The sequence below is a fragment of the Podarcis cretensis genome, assembly GCF_951804945.1.
Source record: "Podarcis cretensis genome assembly, chromosome: 11".
In the NCBI taxonomy this organism is placed as follows: Eukaryota; Metazoa; Chordata; class Lepidosauria; order Squamata; family Lacertidae; genus Podarcis; species Podarcis cretensis.
In genome coordinates this window covers 21,848,216-21,860,549 of record NC_137180.1, presented here as the reverse complement: position 1 = coordinate 21,860,549, position 12,334 = coordinate 21,848,216, and the positions used below count along the sequence as shown (strand labels likewise).

Here is a 12,334-nt window from a genome sequence, read left to right as displayed (position 1 = left end):
CCATGGTGCATCTGCAGCAGCACAACTGGATTCCTCTATCTGCTCCAACTGCAACAAAACATCTCTCTCCCATATTGGCCCCAAAGCCACAGTAAATGTATAATGGCATAAGTTAAACCCATGAAATGTCCTCCACAAAGGCAAATATTTATAGAGAATTTACAGATGATTTTTCTCTTCTTTTTAACCTGACATACCAAAATGCCATGAAATACAGTGGGCTGTGACATTTCCCAGCAAAGCTAAACCTATATGTGAAAAGAATGCAGCTGTGAATTGATAACCTGGGACAACTGTAAGTGACTCAATTTTATTTTGAGTACTGAAATTAATGGGCCCAACTTAGTCATTACAGTGGGTCTCCTCTGAGTAAAACTTGGTCGATTGCCACCCTTGGTTTTGCTCTTGTATTTCAATTCAGAAAATACACTAAATTAGCGTACAGAAGAAGCTTCAGAACATGGTTCTAGCTATTAACTGGCAGGTTTTCATTTCAGTGCCTGTCTTCATTGTGTTTTGCAGAAAGCTGCTGTGAAAGAAGAGCCAAATCTATTTTCAGCTCAAAGAGCTTTTCTTGAATCTTTCACTAACATCTCATTACCCATCCCAAGAGAATGCGGATCATAGTCAAGAGTTTGTTTTGGTTTTTTAAATACCTTCATTAGCTTTGTTACTTTTAAGTTTCCTTTTGCAAGATGACCTTAAAGGTCCCATAAGCCTTCAATTCTTAAGTCAAGCACTCCAGAAATTAACAACCATGGAGAACGCCACACAGAATTGGAGATTAACAGACAAACCATGATCACTATTCATTGAGTAGGAGTTAATCCAACAGTTTCAAAACAACAAGAGCAGCTGTTCTGAATCAATTATTATAGATGAGGTCTTATGGTAATTAGTCAAGAAGACGGTCTAAGGCTAATATTGAAGCTCCAAAATTTAAAAACAGGTTTTGGGAGATGTTAAGAAAATAAGAAGTATTTTAGCTTCAGTGGGGATGTTTCATGTGAGTGCATATCTACTAATATGTCAATACTATTGATATGTGCCACATAAAACTACATCTTCAAAAACCATGTTACTGAATTTTTAAGTATGGGGGGAGGACAGTTTCATAATCATTTAGTATTTTTAATCAGCTACAGTTAAAGATTAAATGTTAAGAGAAGTCAGAGAAATCACAACTGGCCGTACTATGGCAAAAAAATCAACAAGCTGTTGTCAACAAGTAAGAGTCTCTTGCAGCATCTTAAAATCTAGGAAACCTATTAAAGTATAAACTTATGCTGTAATAAATCTGAGAGTCTTAAAGGTGTCACAAAACTTTAACTGTAGCTTGCCCCTTGTTTTTACTGCAACAGACTAGCACAGCAACCCCTCTGGAAGATGTCACAGGAAGGATTTAATACTTCAGTTATGGAATGGCACCATCTAGTGGTTGTTCTGCATATAAATGGTAAAAAGGTAAAGGTAAAGGTACCCCTGCCCGTACGGGCCAGTCTTGACAGACTCTGGGGTTGTGCGCCCATCTCACTTAAGAGGCCAGGGGCCAGCGCTGTCCGGAGACACTTCCGGGTCACGTGGCCAGCGTGACATCGCTGCTCTGGCGAGCCAGAGCCGCACACGGAAACGCCGTTTACCTTCCCGCTGGTAAGCGGTCCCTATTTATCTACTTGCACCCAGAGGTGCTTTCGAACTGCTAGGTTGGCAGGCGCTGGGACCGAGCAGCGGGAGCACACCCCGCCGCAGGGATTCGAACCGCCGACCTTTCGATCGGCAAGTCCTAGGCGCTGAGGCTTTAACCCACAGCGCCACCTGCATCCCATATAAATGGTACTACTACTGAAAACAATGGAAGCTTTAACAACAACAACAAAAAAGATGTAACACACTCCAATGAGTTATACTAATCATTACTCTAAGGAAACAAAACCGGAGCCTTGTGGCACCTTAAAGAGAAAAAATATGTTTGTTAAGCTGTTGCAAGCCTCATTTTTGTGCGTGCTATTAACAGACGCACAATCCCTCTGGAATTATTTTAAAGACAGCTGAAATCAGAGGTAATGGGAGGAAGTCTTATTTTGTAGAGAATATATCCTCACCACCACACAACTATGCAGTAAGTTCATGCAGTAAGTTCCAAAGACCCATTCAGTCCAACATTCTGTTCCCACAGTGACCAAACAGATGCCTAAGGGAAACCCGCAAGGAGGACAAGAGCAACTCGTGATCCCCAGAAACTTGCATTCAGAGATATGCTGAAAACAGTAAACTGCCATCATAATTAGTAACTAGATAGCCTTATCTTGCATGTGTTGGCTTTTGGTGATCAGAGATAGAGTGGCACGAGGATACTGATTTTATACGTATATTTCTTTTTTAAATGTTTCTAATATCTTACACACACCAGCAGCCTTAGTGATTTCAAGATGTGGAACTAAGGAGGAAGGGGTATGTACTACCAGTACTGCTCTCTTTTTCTGAAAGCCTGCCTCCTAGATGGAGCAGAGAGCACAAGAGTACAAGTCCACTGACTTCCAACAAGTAGGGCAACAGTGCATTACTGTATTGACATCTGACTCAGTTCTATCAATTAGCTTGAGTTTCCCTGTTATTCTCCCATTGTTCTCTTATAGTAGTGGTGGGTTTGGCTTAACATTCATTAATGTAATAATAGTTCTGGCAAGTTATATTAGTTGCATATTTCTTGTAGAGCTAAGCTAATAAGTCTTACAAGGAAATTCAGTACAATTAGGAAGGAACAAAGCCATTGACCCATCTAAGCACATTTAAGCAGCTTTATAAAAAACTATCATGAACATGTATTGTCATGATTAGACAAAATACCTTCTGAATGTTTCTAACTTAACAATATATTAAGAATTTCAACGTATCCTTCTAGAACCCATCAAAGCAACATTATTATTTTTTTTAAGCAGAGGGTTCCCTGCTTGAAAGTTTAACCTACTTTGCTTAATACAACTGCATCTATAACTCACTATAGCTCTTTGACAGGCTTCACTGCACAGTTCTGTGACCTGGCTAAGAGCATCTACATTTTAGTACTGCTAAGCACTTTCAATTGTTACAAGTAAGATGGTCACTGCTCAGCATCTCTATGAACAAGGGTTTGCTCTCTATTATCAAAAGCTAAAAGCAGCACAAATGAGTGTAATGAAATGTCAGTAAGAGAAAAGCTAAAAACTCACTCACTGTCTTCTGTGGGAAGGACCTGCAGGGAATAAATCCATTCTATTATATCTTCTTTGTTCACCACATCTAAGGAATCCAACATATCCAGACCGGAGAGTGCAAAAAAAGCAATTGTCAACCTGCGAGGGAAGAAAAGCAGGATATTACTACCCGCCATCAATATAAAATGGTTTGTAAGCATGAGAAGTCGTACTTCTAAGCCACAAAGAAGTACCTGTGTTATGTGTCAGCTCCAGCACAAACTGAAAACAGACATGAGTGCTGCAACCTGACAACATGCTGCAGGGAGCTGGCTTACATGTAACTCTGCAGGCAGAAAGCCACGCTGCTGTCAAGCTTCACTAACCAACTCCACCTGGAGTGAAGGAGTGAAAACCCGATACCAACCAGTCTCTCCGACTGATGAAGCAGACCACACATAAATGTAGAATAACAACATGTTCAAGAAGCTGTAAAATGACTGGCTCATTAGCATCAAAATCAGGAAAAAATGTCTTCAGCACCGAGAGCCATGGAAGAAAAATGCAATCTGACAGGTAACAAACACAAATCAGACACATTTTGGTGCTAGAAATTACACAGATAAAAAGGTAGTGCAGGTGTCCCTACAATGTGGCTCCATACAGTTGCGTGTGAACAATGCAAACCGTAGACCATCTTAACTGTGAGCCCTGCAAGACCTGCATTGCGGGCCTATTCCCACCTGGCCTGGGACAGTAATGCAATGACTGCTTCCAGCTACAAAAACTGTTACTATTGAAAGCGATGCAGACCATCTTGTTTTGAGTCCAGAAAAACATGATGATCATGATGCCTAAAACTATCAGGATGCAGTGCTGTTTAAGGACTTGGGTTGGGATGAAGATTTAATTTTGGAGCCCTGTTATTATTGTTGTTACTAGGATAATATTTTTGCATTTTATTGTTAGACCTTATTCTGAATCGTAAGGAGACTGATTTTGTTGCATACAATCAACCTGCAACTTGAATGATCACAGCTTTATGTTTGGCTGGCCAACTGCAATTGCACAAATTAAACACACACAAGGTGGAGAGCTTAGATGCAGAAAGAGCTATTAAGCTCTCATACTTGGTTACCAGGTTCTGGGAAGCTCCAGCAAGAGAGCCTGGTAAGCAAGGAGGAGAGCTTAAAAGCGATTTCCGCAGCAAGAAAACTTGGCATGGAAAGAGCTTTAAAGCTCGCAGAAAGCACCTCCAGAGCCTTTGGAAAGGCAGAGGTGGACATAGGGACAGTTCTGGGGTTGTTCTTACTATATGTGATTTTGGCTTTACACACAATCCCTAAAACCACAGCACAAGTTGCGAGTCAACTGTATTTCTTAATGAGTTGTAAATTCAACATTTAGACCACTTAGAACAAGGGTGGGAACCTTTTGAACTCAAGGGCCACTATCCAGGGGACACATAAAAGTGATAGGCAGGTCCAGAGGCAAAAGTGGACAAAGAAAGGACGTAGCTTATGTTTGTACAGTAGGTTACATTCCAACATCACAAATGTCAGAGGTGTTTATGCACACACTCATGAAACATTGGTGGGTAAGAGTATGGCATAGAGTGTGCCAAGAGCCAGCCGAAGAGGCCTGAACGGCTGCATTGGAACCTAGGTCTCAGGTTCTTGACATGACGTAGAATTTTTTTTATTTTTTTAAAGAAATCATTGATTTTTATCCATCCTGAGATAAAACAATAAATAGTAATCTTAAAACACAGAGCTGCTCACTACTGGTACAATAAAAAAAATCATAAATACCCGAGAAAACAACTAGGTTTCAACTTTGCAATAGAACAAGGGGAAAGTTGGTGCTTGGTGCACCTCCAAAAGGAGGGCATTCCATAATTGACTTTATCTTTAATTCTCAAACGTCTTTTGTTTTATTAATATACCTGTCTGACACAGTTCCACACAAACTACTTTAAGAGTATATTTCTTTCAAAATTGCTGCCCAGAACATATTGTCAGATTTTTGCCGAGTAAGCCAAAATTAAATCTAATAAAACACCCAGGAAGTTCACCTAGTAATTTCCTAGTACAATGAGTAGTGGACAGTGTGGATGGGGCTGCATTGCCAATCTGTCTTCCCAACATTGTGCATAGCAGTGAATGGGAAAGAAGGGAAGGGAAAGGGAAAGGGGAAGGAGAAAGGCAGTGGGAGTTTGGCACATGTGCAACAGCTGAGCCAATATGATGCTCCCACTACTGCCCACCATGCTGTGTCCAATGTGTGGTGTTGGAAAAGCAATGCAGCTTCACCCGCACCACCTGCTACTGAGTTTGACAATACCCCTACAGAGGTGTTGCAGTACATCAGAGCTTTCCAAAATGTGTGTTGCAACACACTAGTGCGTCAGCTGCAGTGTGTAGGTGTGTCGCAGTAAAACTGAATTTTTGCTAGTAAAACTGAATTACTGTGTCGCAAAATGATGCACGTCTAAAAAGTGTCACCAACTTGAAAAGTTTGGAAAGCTCTGCAGCACACTCTTGGATTCACGTGACATCAGATTTCTCTACAAACAGAGATGTCATCTAATTACATTTTGGTGGCACATAATAGTTACCAGACACAGACCAGTAGCAATTCAAGTTATTAATGATTTGGCCAGACAAGAGTCCTTATAATTAAGCATAATGTACACTTTGCTTTGCAGTCTTAGTTAAAATGCTTTTATTCACCTCTATCTGGGTTCTGCAACAACCTCCAGGTCTGCTACACCCATTGTTACTTCTAACCTGTTTTGCTTTTCACAGATCACAGACTACTAACTAATCACACTGCTTGCAGCATTATTGAGAGCCATGGTATAATTAAGTGCACAGATTACCTGCATAGCTATTAGAACAGGTTCTTTAATAGGTGGCTCCATATACTGGAGAACATATTCAAGGAAAAAATGCTGCTGCCCTGAGGAGGATTCTCCTAAATCTAATATTCAGTGGGTCAGCATTCCCCAATCATTGGTAGAAAAGCTGCAACATAGAAAGTAAACATTTTTTCTCCTTGCTCTTTCATAGTACAGTCATACCTCGGAAGTCAAACAGAATCCGTTCCAGAAGTCCATTCGACTTCAAAACATTCAGGAACCAAGGTGTGGCTTCCGATTGGCTGCAGGAAGCTCCTGCAGCCAATCGGAAGCCACGACAGACATTCAGGTTCCAAAGAACATTCGCAAACTGGAATAATAACTTCTGGGTTTGCGACGTTCGGGAGCCAAAACATTTGTCTTGCAAGGCGTTCGACTTCTGAGGTACGACTGTACCGTTTACAAAAATATTAAGTGAGGGGTCTCATTCCCATTAGCTAACTAAACAAATTCCTCCTGTTAGAAAATAATTTCTACTTAAGTAATTGATTTCTTTTAAACTGACCAGTAGGGGGAAAATGAACTATTTCCTAAATGGTGATTTCATTCCTAAACATAAATCAGGTTTCAAACTGAATTTGCTTCTTGCTGACCAAATTCAATGTCCTCTTTTTTTCTAAGGGGTTTTATTTCTCCTCCAACTCTTTGAGCTTTTTCATACATCATAAAGATGACTTTAATATTCAAGTTCTAAACTCTTAGCAGCTCTCTGCAATGTTTGCGTTGCTCTCCAGCAAACTACCCAACTGGGGATTTCTACAGATTGCAGACCAGAATGAGAACCACTCATAAAAGATTCTTCTAAATAAATTTTAAAATATTTTTCTCACCACAGCTCTTGTCACTTCTAGAAATTTTTCCAGCAAATTGTTTCCCCTCCTTCCAAATTTCCAGACCTTCGTGTTCCAAGAGCAATTCTGAAGCAGTTTCCAATCCTATGGATGTTTACTCAAAAGCAAATATCACTGCTTTCAATAGGGCTTGATCCCAAGTGTGCATAAGACTACACTTATATAAATTCAACAGTCTTACAGTAGGATAATAGCCCTTCTATTTAAATAGGATTAAGGTTTTTTTTGTTTCTAACACTTCACAAAAACTGTCCCAGGGTGACTGAGTTTCTTAGACGAAAACATGATGTTAAATATGTTCGGCATATAATCTAAGTCACATTCTGAGGGTACAAGGAGTGGGACTGTGGCGTGCAGTATCTGTAGGCCCTGTTGGAATTTATAGGCCTGCCTACCTGACTGCTTTACCAAAGCAACACTCAAGGTAGGGCATAAAGTAAAAATCTGGTTGGTCATCGTTGCCGTAAGAAAATGAGTTGAGTTCAAGAGAATAACTGAAGAAAAGAACCATTGCTCATATTTAAAAGCAATCAAGGAAAGTAGCTAAAGTGCTCTTTTTACTTGCCGTAACCTTATTGATGAATAGATTCTGGCAGGGAGCCGTGTTGGTCTGACGCAGTCGGGGAAAAAAAAAAAGTCCAGTGGCACCTTAGAGACCAACTAAGTTTGTTCTGGGTATAAGCTTTCGTGTGCATGCACATGAAAGCTTATACCCAGAACAAACTTAGTTGGTCTCTAAGGTGCTACTAGACAATTTTTTTACTTATTGGTTAAGCAGGAGTAGTTGTAGCTGCCAGCATCTCCTCCAGCACCAACTAGACCACTGGTTCCCAAAGCGGGTGGTACCACCCCCTGAGCGGGGAACAAGAGACTATCAGAATTTTAAAAGCTTTGATGAACTGGATCAAGTTCATCAGTTTTGTTCAGTTAAAACTATTTAGCTTAATTCGATTTTGAATACTGTAATTGTTACTATTTTGAATTTTACTGTGTTATTACTTTCCCTGGTAGGTTGTGTAAACCACGATTCTGAATAATGCTTTTTATAGAGTAGGGGGCATTGAGGAACCAAGTTTATGGAACCAAGAGAGCAGTGGCCAAAAAAAAAGTTTGGAAACAACTAAACTGAAAGTTGGGTCAGGAAGCGGTAATAGAGAAGATAGAAGAGGAAGAAACTGAAAAGATTCTGGTGAAGCCAATAAAGTAAAGTATTTGCTTTTGTGCTGTACTAAAATTATTTCTCTTTGCATAAAGGAGGTGTTGCTCCCAACTGAGACCAAGGCTCTGAAAGAGCGTTCAACTTGTATTCCAAAACAAGTTGTATTGTATGAAGGAGCGTTCGACTTGCATTCCAAAACAAGCTCAACTTGTACTCCAAAACAAGTTGAGCTGCGATAATCATCTTAGCTGGCACATCTGGGAACAAGTTTCTCCTTTTCACATTCCTTCTGTACCTCCTTCCTGTTTTTGTTCATCTTACAAGAAAGCAGAACAGAAACAGACCTCACCATGTCATGTTCAGCCAACACTTGTTAAGCCTCAGCACCAAAGACGGTTTTCAGCCACTAGGTTTAAGCACATGAATTTAGTGGACTTTAAAGAGAAAGGACACGGCGTTCCTCACCTCTTCACCATTGCTCTTATCTGAAAAGCTAGGATAGAGTCAGTTTATATTTTTATGCTGTGAACCACCCTGAGATCTTTGGATGAAGGGCAGCATAGAAAATGAATGAATGAATGAATACATGCATACATACCTGTACATAACAAACTCTACCTTTTACCAATTGGGTTGAAGCTTAACATGAGCAAGAGTACCCAAAGAGCATACACAGAGTTCCCCTCAGTTCTGAGCTATACCACAACCAACATGGATTGGGGGGGGGGGGTCGAGAGTTGGACGGGGTTAGGGAAGCAGAAAATCAGATTTCGAAATGAAACCTTGGGCAGGTCCAGAGGTCCGGGGGCTGCCGCCACCGCTGCGCTCCCTGACACGCGAGAATGAACGTGAGGAAGAGACGCCACGGGATGCCCAGCCGCCGGAGGCAGGCGCTTCTCCTTCTCCCACCCCCGCGAGGGCTACCTGCTGGTCTCCAGGGACGAATAGCGCTCGGGCAGGATCTGCAGGCAGCGCTGGAAGAACCGCACGTGCCGCTCCTTCAGGAAATCCAGCCGCTCTCCGTCCCCGAAGCCCCCGTCCTCCTCCGACGCCGCCATGTTGGCCAACCGCTCCCTAACCCCGCGCGCGCGCAGCGTCGGTCACCGCCGGCAGCGGCCGGCGGGTCACGTGGGGCGGCGGAGGCGCGGCGCTAATTGGGGGCGGAGGGAGGAGGGTCCGCGTGCGGCTCCAAGGGGCGGGGCCAGCCGGCATGGGCGCCAATCAGAGGCGAGCTCAGAAAACTGGCCGTCGTTTAAATAGGAAGCGCCTTCGATGGGTTGGGGAGCATTGACGGGAGAATGCCACGTTTTCTTGTATAGGCGCTTGAGAGTTACTAGTCTTCCAAAATAAACGCCTTTTAAAAAGAAGAAAATGTTGGTGCTGGAGTGGTAAAAAACAAAAACAAAAAACCCTAACCTGCATACAGAGCAGCTCCACACAATGGCAACAGCCATAGCTGTCAACTGACAGATTTGAAAATAAGGGACCAGCAGCCTCGAAAATAAGGGATCAGCAGCCCAAATAAGGGATTTTGGCTTAGCTTATACAGAAATCCGGCACTCATGGAGCCAGGCTGCTTTGGCTCCCACTGACTGTGTTTTGCAGGGTGTTGGACTAGATGATCCTAAGGGTCTACAACTCCCACCAAAGAAGAGTGGCAGACAAAACTCATGAAGGACCTCGAGATGGCAAAGCTTACAGGTAGAATTCGAAATTCTTTAAATTATAAACTTTCCCCATTCTTTGTTAGTTGAAAAGCTATTGTAAAGAGTTACATACATTGGTAGGATTGACAGAAAACTTGTAGTAAACATTTGAACAAATGATTTATAAAAATAGAGTTAGGAAAGGAATGCAGAGGGGGAAATAACTACATTAAGATGTCGCACTGGTTGGAGGACATGCTAAGCAGCACGTCGGGGCTGCCGTTGTCCTGGTGCGAGGAGTTCCATCGGCCCTTCCCCGCCTGAGAGGGTGGAGGGAGGGAGAGAGACTCTCGCCCACGCCGCCCGTGAGCCCGACATGAGGTGGTTGCAGCACCTCCGCGGCAACTGAAACGTCGCCCTTCTGCATCCCTCCCCACCCCCACTCTTCCTCCTCCCTCAGGCCATCTCCTCATCCGCCGCGGCCGCCTCTGGCTTCCCCTGGCAGCACGGCGGAAGTCTCGCAAGAGAGGGGCTGCCTGCCAGCCCGCCGCCTCCCCACGACGCGCCCGAGGGGGAAAAGGGAGACGGAGACGCAGCAGCTCGTGCGTGCGCTCTCTCTCGCGGCGGAGGACCCCTAGCTGCTGCTTCCCTCCCGAGCTGGGAGAGCATGAAACCCGGGAAATTTAAGGGACATCATCAATCCAGGACAGCAGCGGGAAACAGCACTGGGATAAGGGAGTTTCCCGCCAAATAAGGGACGGTTGACAGCTATGGCAACAGCTGTAATGCCATGCTTTTTAATACTCATTTTATTCCATCGCTGCAGTGACAATCATGGCTCAAACCCAACATCCAGATTAGCTTTCTGAGCAAAAATGATCTTCTTTGAAGGATTCCCTCAATTTTTAAATATTTTTTAATTTAACTGCAAGATTTACTGCACAATGTGAGGGTGTCCACGGCTAAAAAGACTGCAAAGTAGTCACAACAGCAGCATTTTACAGTTTGTAAGTTGATGAGAAAGGCCGTCCTTCCAGTCAGGCTTACAATATAAAAAGATGACACAAAAGGAAAGTGGATGTGGTGGGAGAAGGAAACAAGCAAGCCCGGTTTCAAGTTCTTAGTTACAAGTTGTTTTAATAACCACCTTAAATGGGAAAGTGCTGACAGGAGGCACCAAAAGTTGCTGGTATCTCAGCTGCACTGATACAGTGGCCTTGCATTCCTTCTGTTCTCTCCTTTGCTGCAGCCAGATAAGCGTAGCAGCTGCCATGTGACACTTGATGGAGGGAGGAGTCTGGTGCCTTAAGGACATAAGGGTGCTGTTGAATCAGGTCAAAGGCCCATCTAGTCCTGCATCTTTTCACAGTGGCCAGCCAGATGCCTCTGACGCCACAGGCAGGACCTGAATGCAACAGTGCTTTTCCCACTCATGATTCCCAGCAACTGGTATTCAGAGGTACTCTTAGCTTATATCCTGCCCTTCTTCCCAAAGGAGCCCAAGGGCCCACCCTCCATTAATTTCTCTATAAGCTTATTTTAAAGCCATCCAAGTAGGTGGCCATCACAATTTCTTGTGGGAGTAAATTCCATAGTCTTAACTGTATGTTGGGTCCCCATCCTGAGCCTTCCAACATTTAACTTCATTAAATAACTCCCAAGTTTTATGAGAAAGGGAGAAAAACTTTCTATTTATTTTCTCAACCTCAGGCATAATTGTTTATCCCTCCACCATACACGTACCCAACTTTTCACTAACTTAAAAAGCCCCAGATGTTGTTTCCTTATTGCAGAGTTGCTCTAGGCCCTTTTATCATTTTGGCTGTCCTTTTCAGAACCTTTTCCAGTTCTAAAATATTCTTTCAATAAAATATAATAAAAATAAATAAAATAAATAAAGTAAGTTTGCTGGCTTGCCATCTGATTGGGTTCCCCCAGCCACTCTGGGTGGCTCCCAACAAAAAGTAGTAAAAACACAACACAGCATCACATACTAAAAACTTCCCTGAACAGAGCTGCCTTCAGATGTCTTTTAAAAGGTGTGGTGACCAGAACTGAGTTGTTGCACCATAGATTTATATAACTGCATGATGATATTGGCAGTTTTATTTTAAATTCCTTTCCTAATAATTCCAAGCATGGAATCTGCCTTCTTCATAGCTGTCGCATACTGGGTTGACGTTTTAATCGAGCTTTCCACTTTGACCCAACCGTCTCATTCCAAGTCAGTCATTGCTGGTTCAGACCGCATGAGTGTATATGTGAATGTAATTATTATTCTTTGCTCGAATGTGCATCAATTTATACTTACTTCCGATGAACTGCATTTGCAATTTTACAGCCCATTCACTCAATTTGGAGATATCCTTTTAGAGTTGCCCTTTCTTTTAATTTCCTTGAACAATCTGATTATTAGCAGCAAACCTGGATAGGTGTTTGCCTGACAACCATGTACAACATCTGGGGTTCCATGTTGATAGGAAGTCAATACATAAATGTAAGATAATAAGTAAAATAGTATGGGACAAATTTGACTTATCAACTCAATAACCCAGCAAAAAAGAATTTATAATGTAATTAAATTT

At 42.6% G+C, this 12,334-nt stretch overlaps 1 protein-coding gene across 3 annotated transcripts in view; it reads right to left on the bottom strand.

The window, feature by feature from the left end:
* PGGT1B (protein geranylgeranyltransferase type I subunit beta) overlaps positions 1-9,203 on the bottom strand; it is a 30,109-nt gene extending 20,906 nt beyond the window's left edge. Inside the window, exons 1-2 of one of the 3 annotated variants that reach the window (XM_079995756.1) lie at positions 9,028-9,203; positions 3,214-3,332 (exon numbers count right to left, since the gene is read on the bottom strand). In XM_079995756.1, coding sequence (XP_079851882.1) covers positions 3,214-3,332; positions 9,028-9,161 — 253 coding nt within the window. In that variant the 5' untranslated portion in view covers positions 9,162-9,203. The remainder of the gene's footprint in view (positions 1-3,213; positions 3,333-9,027) is intronic. The other 2 variants (XM_079995755.1, XM_079995754.1) reach the window with 2 other exon arrangements.
* Between the last annotated feature and the right edge of the window lie 3,131 nt (positions 9,204-12,334).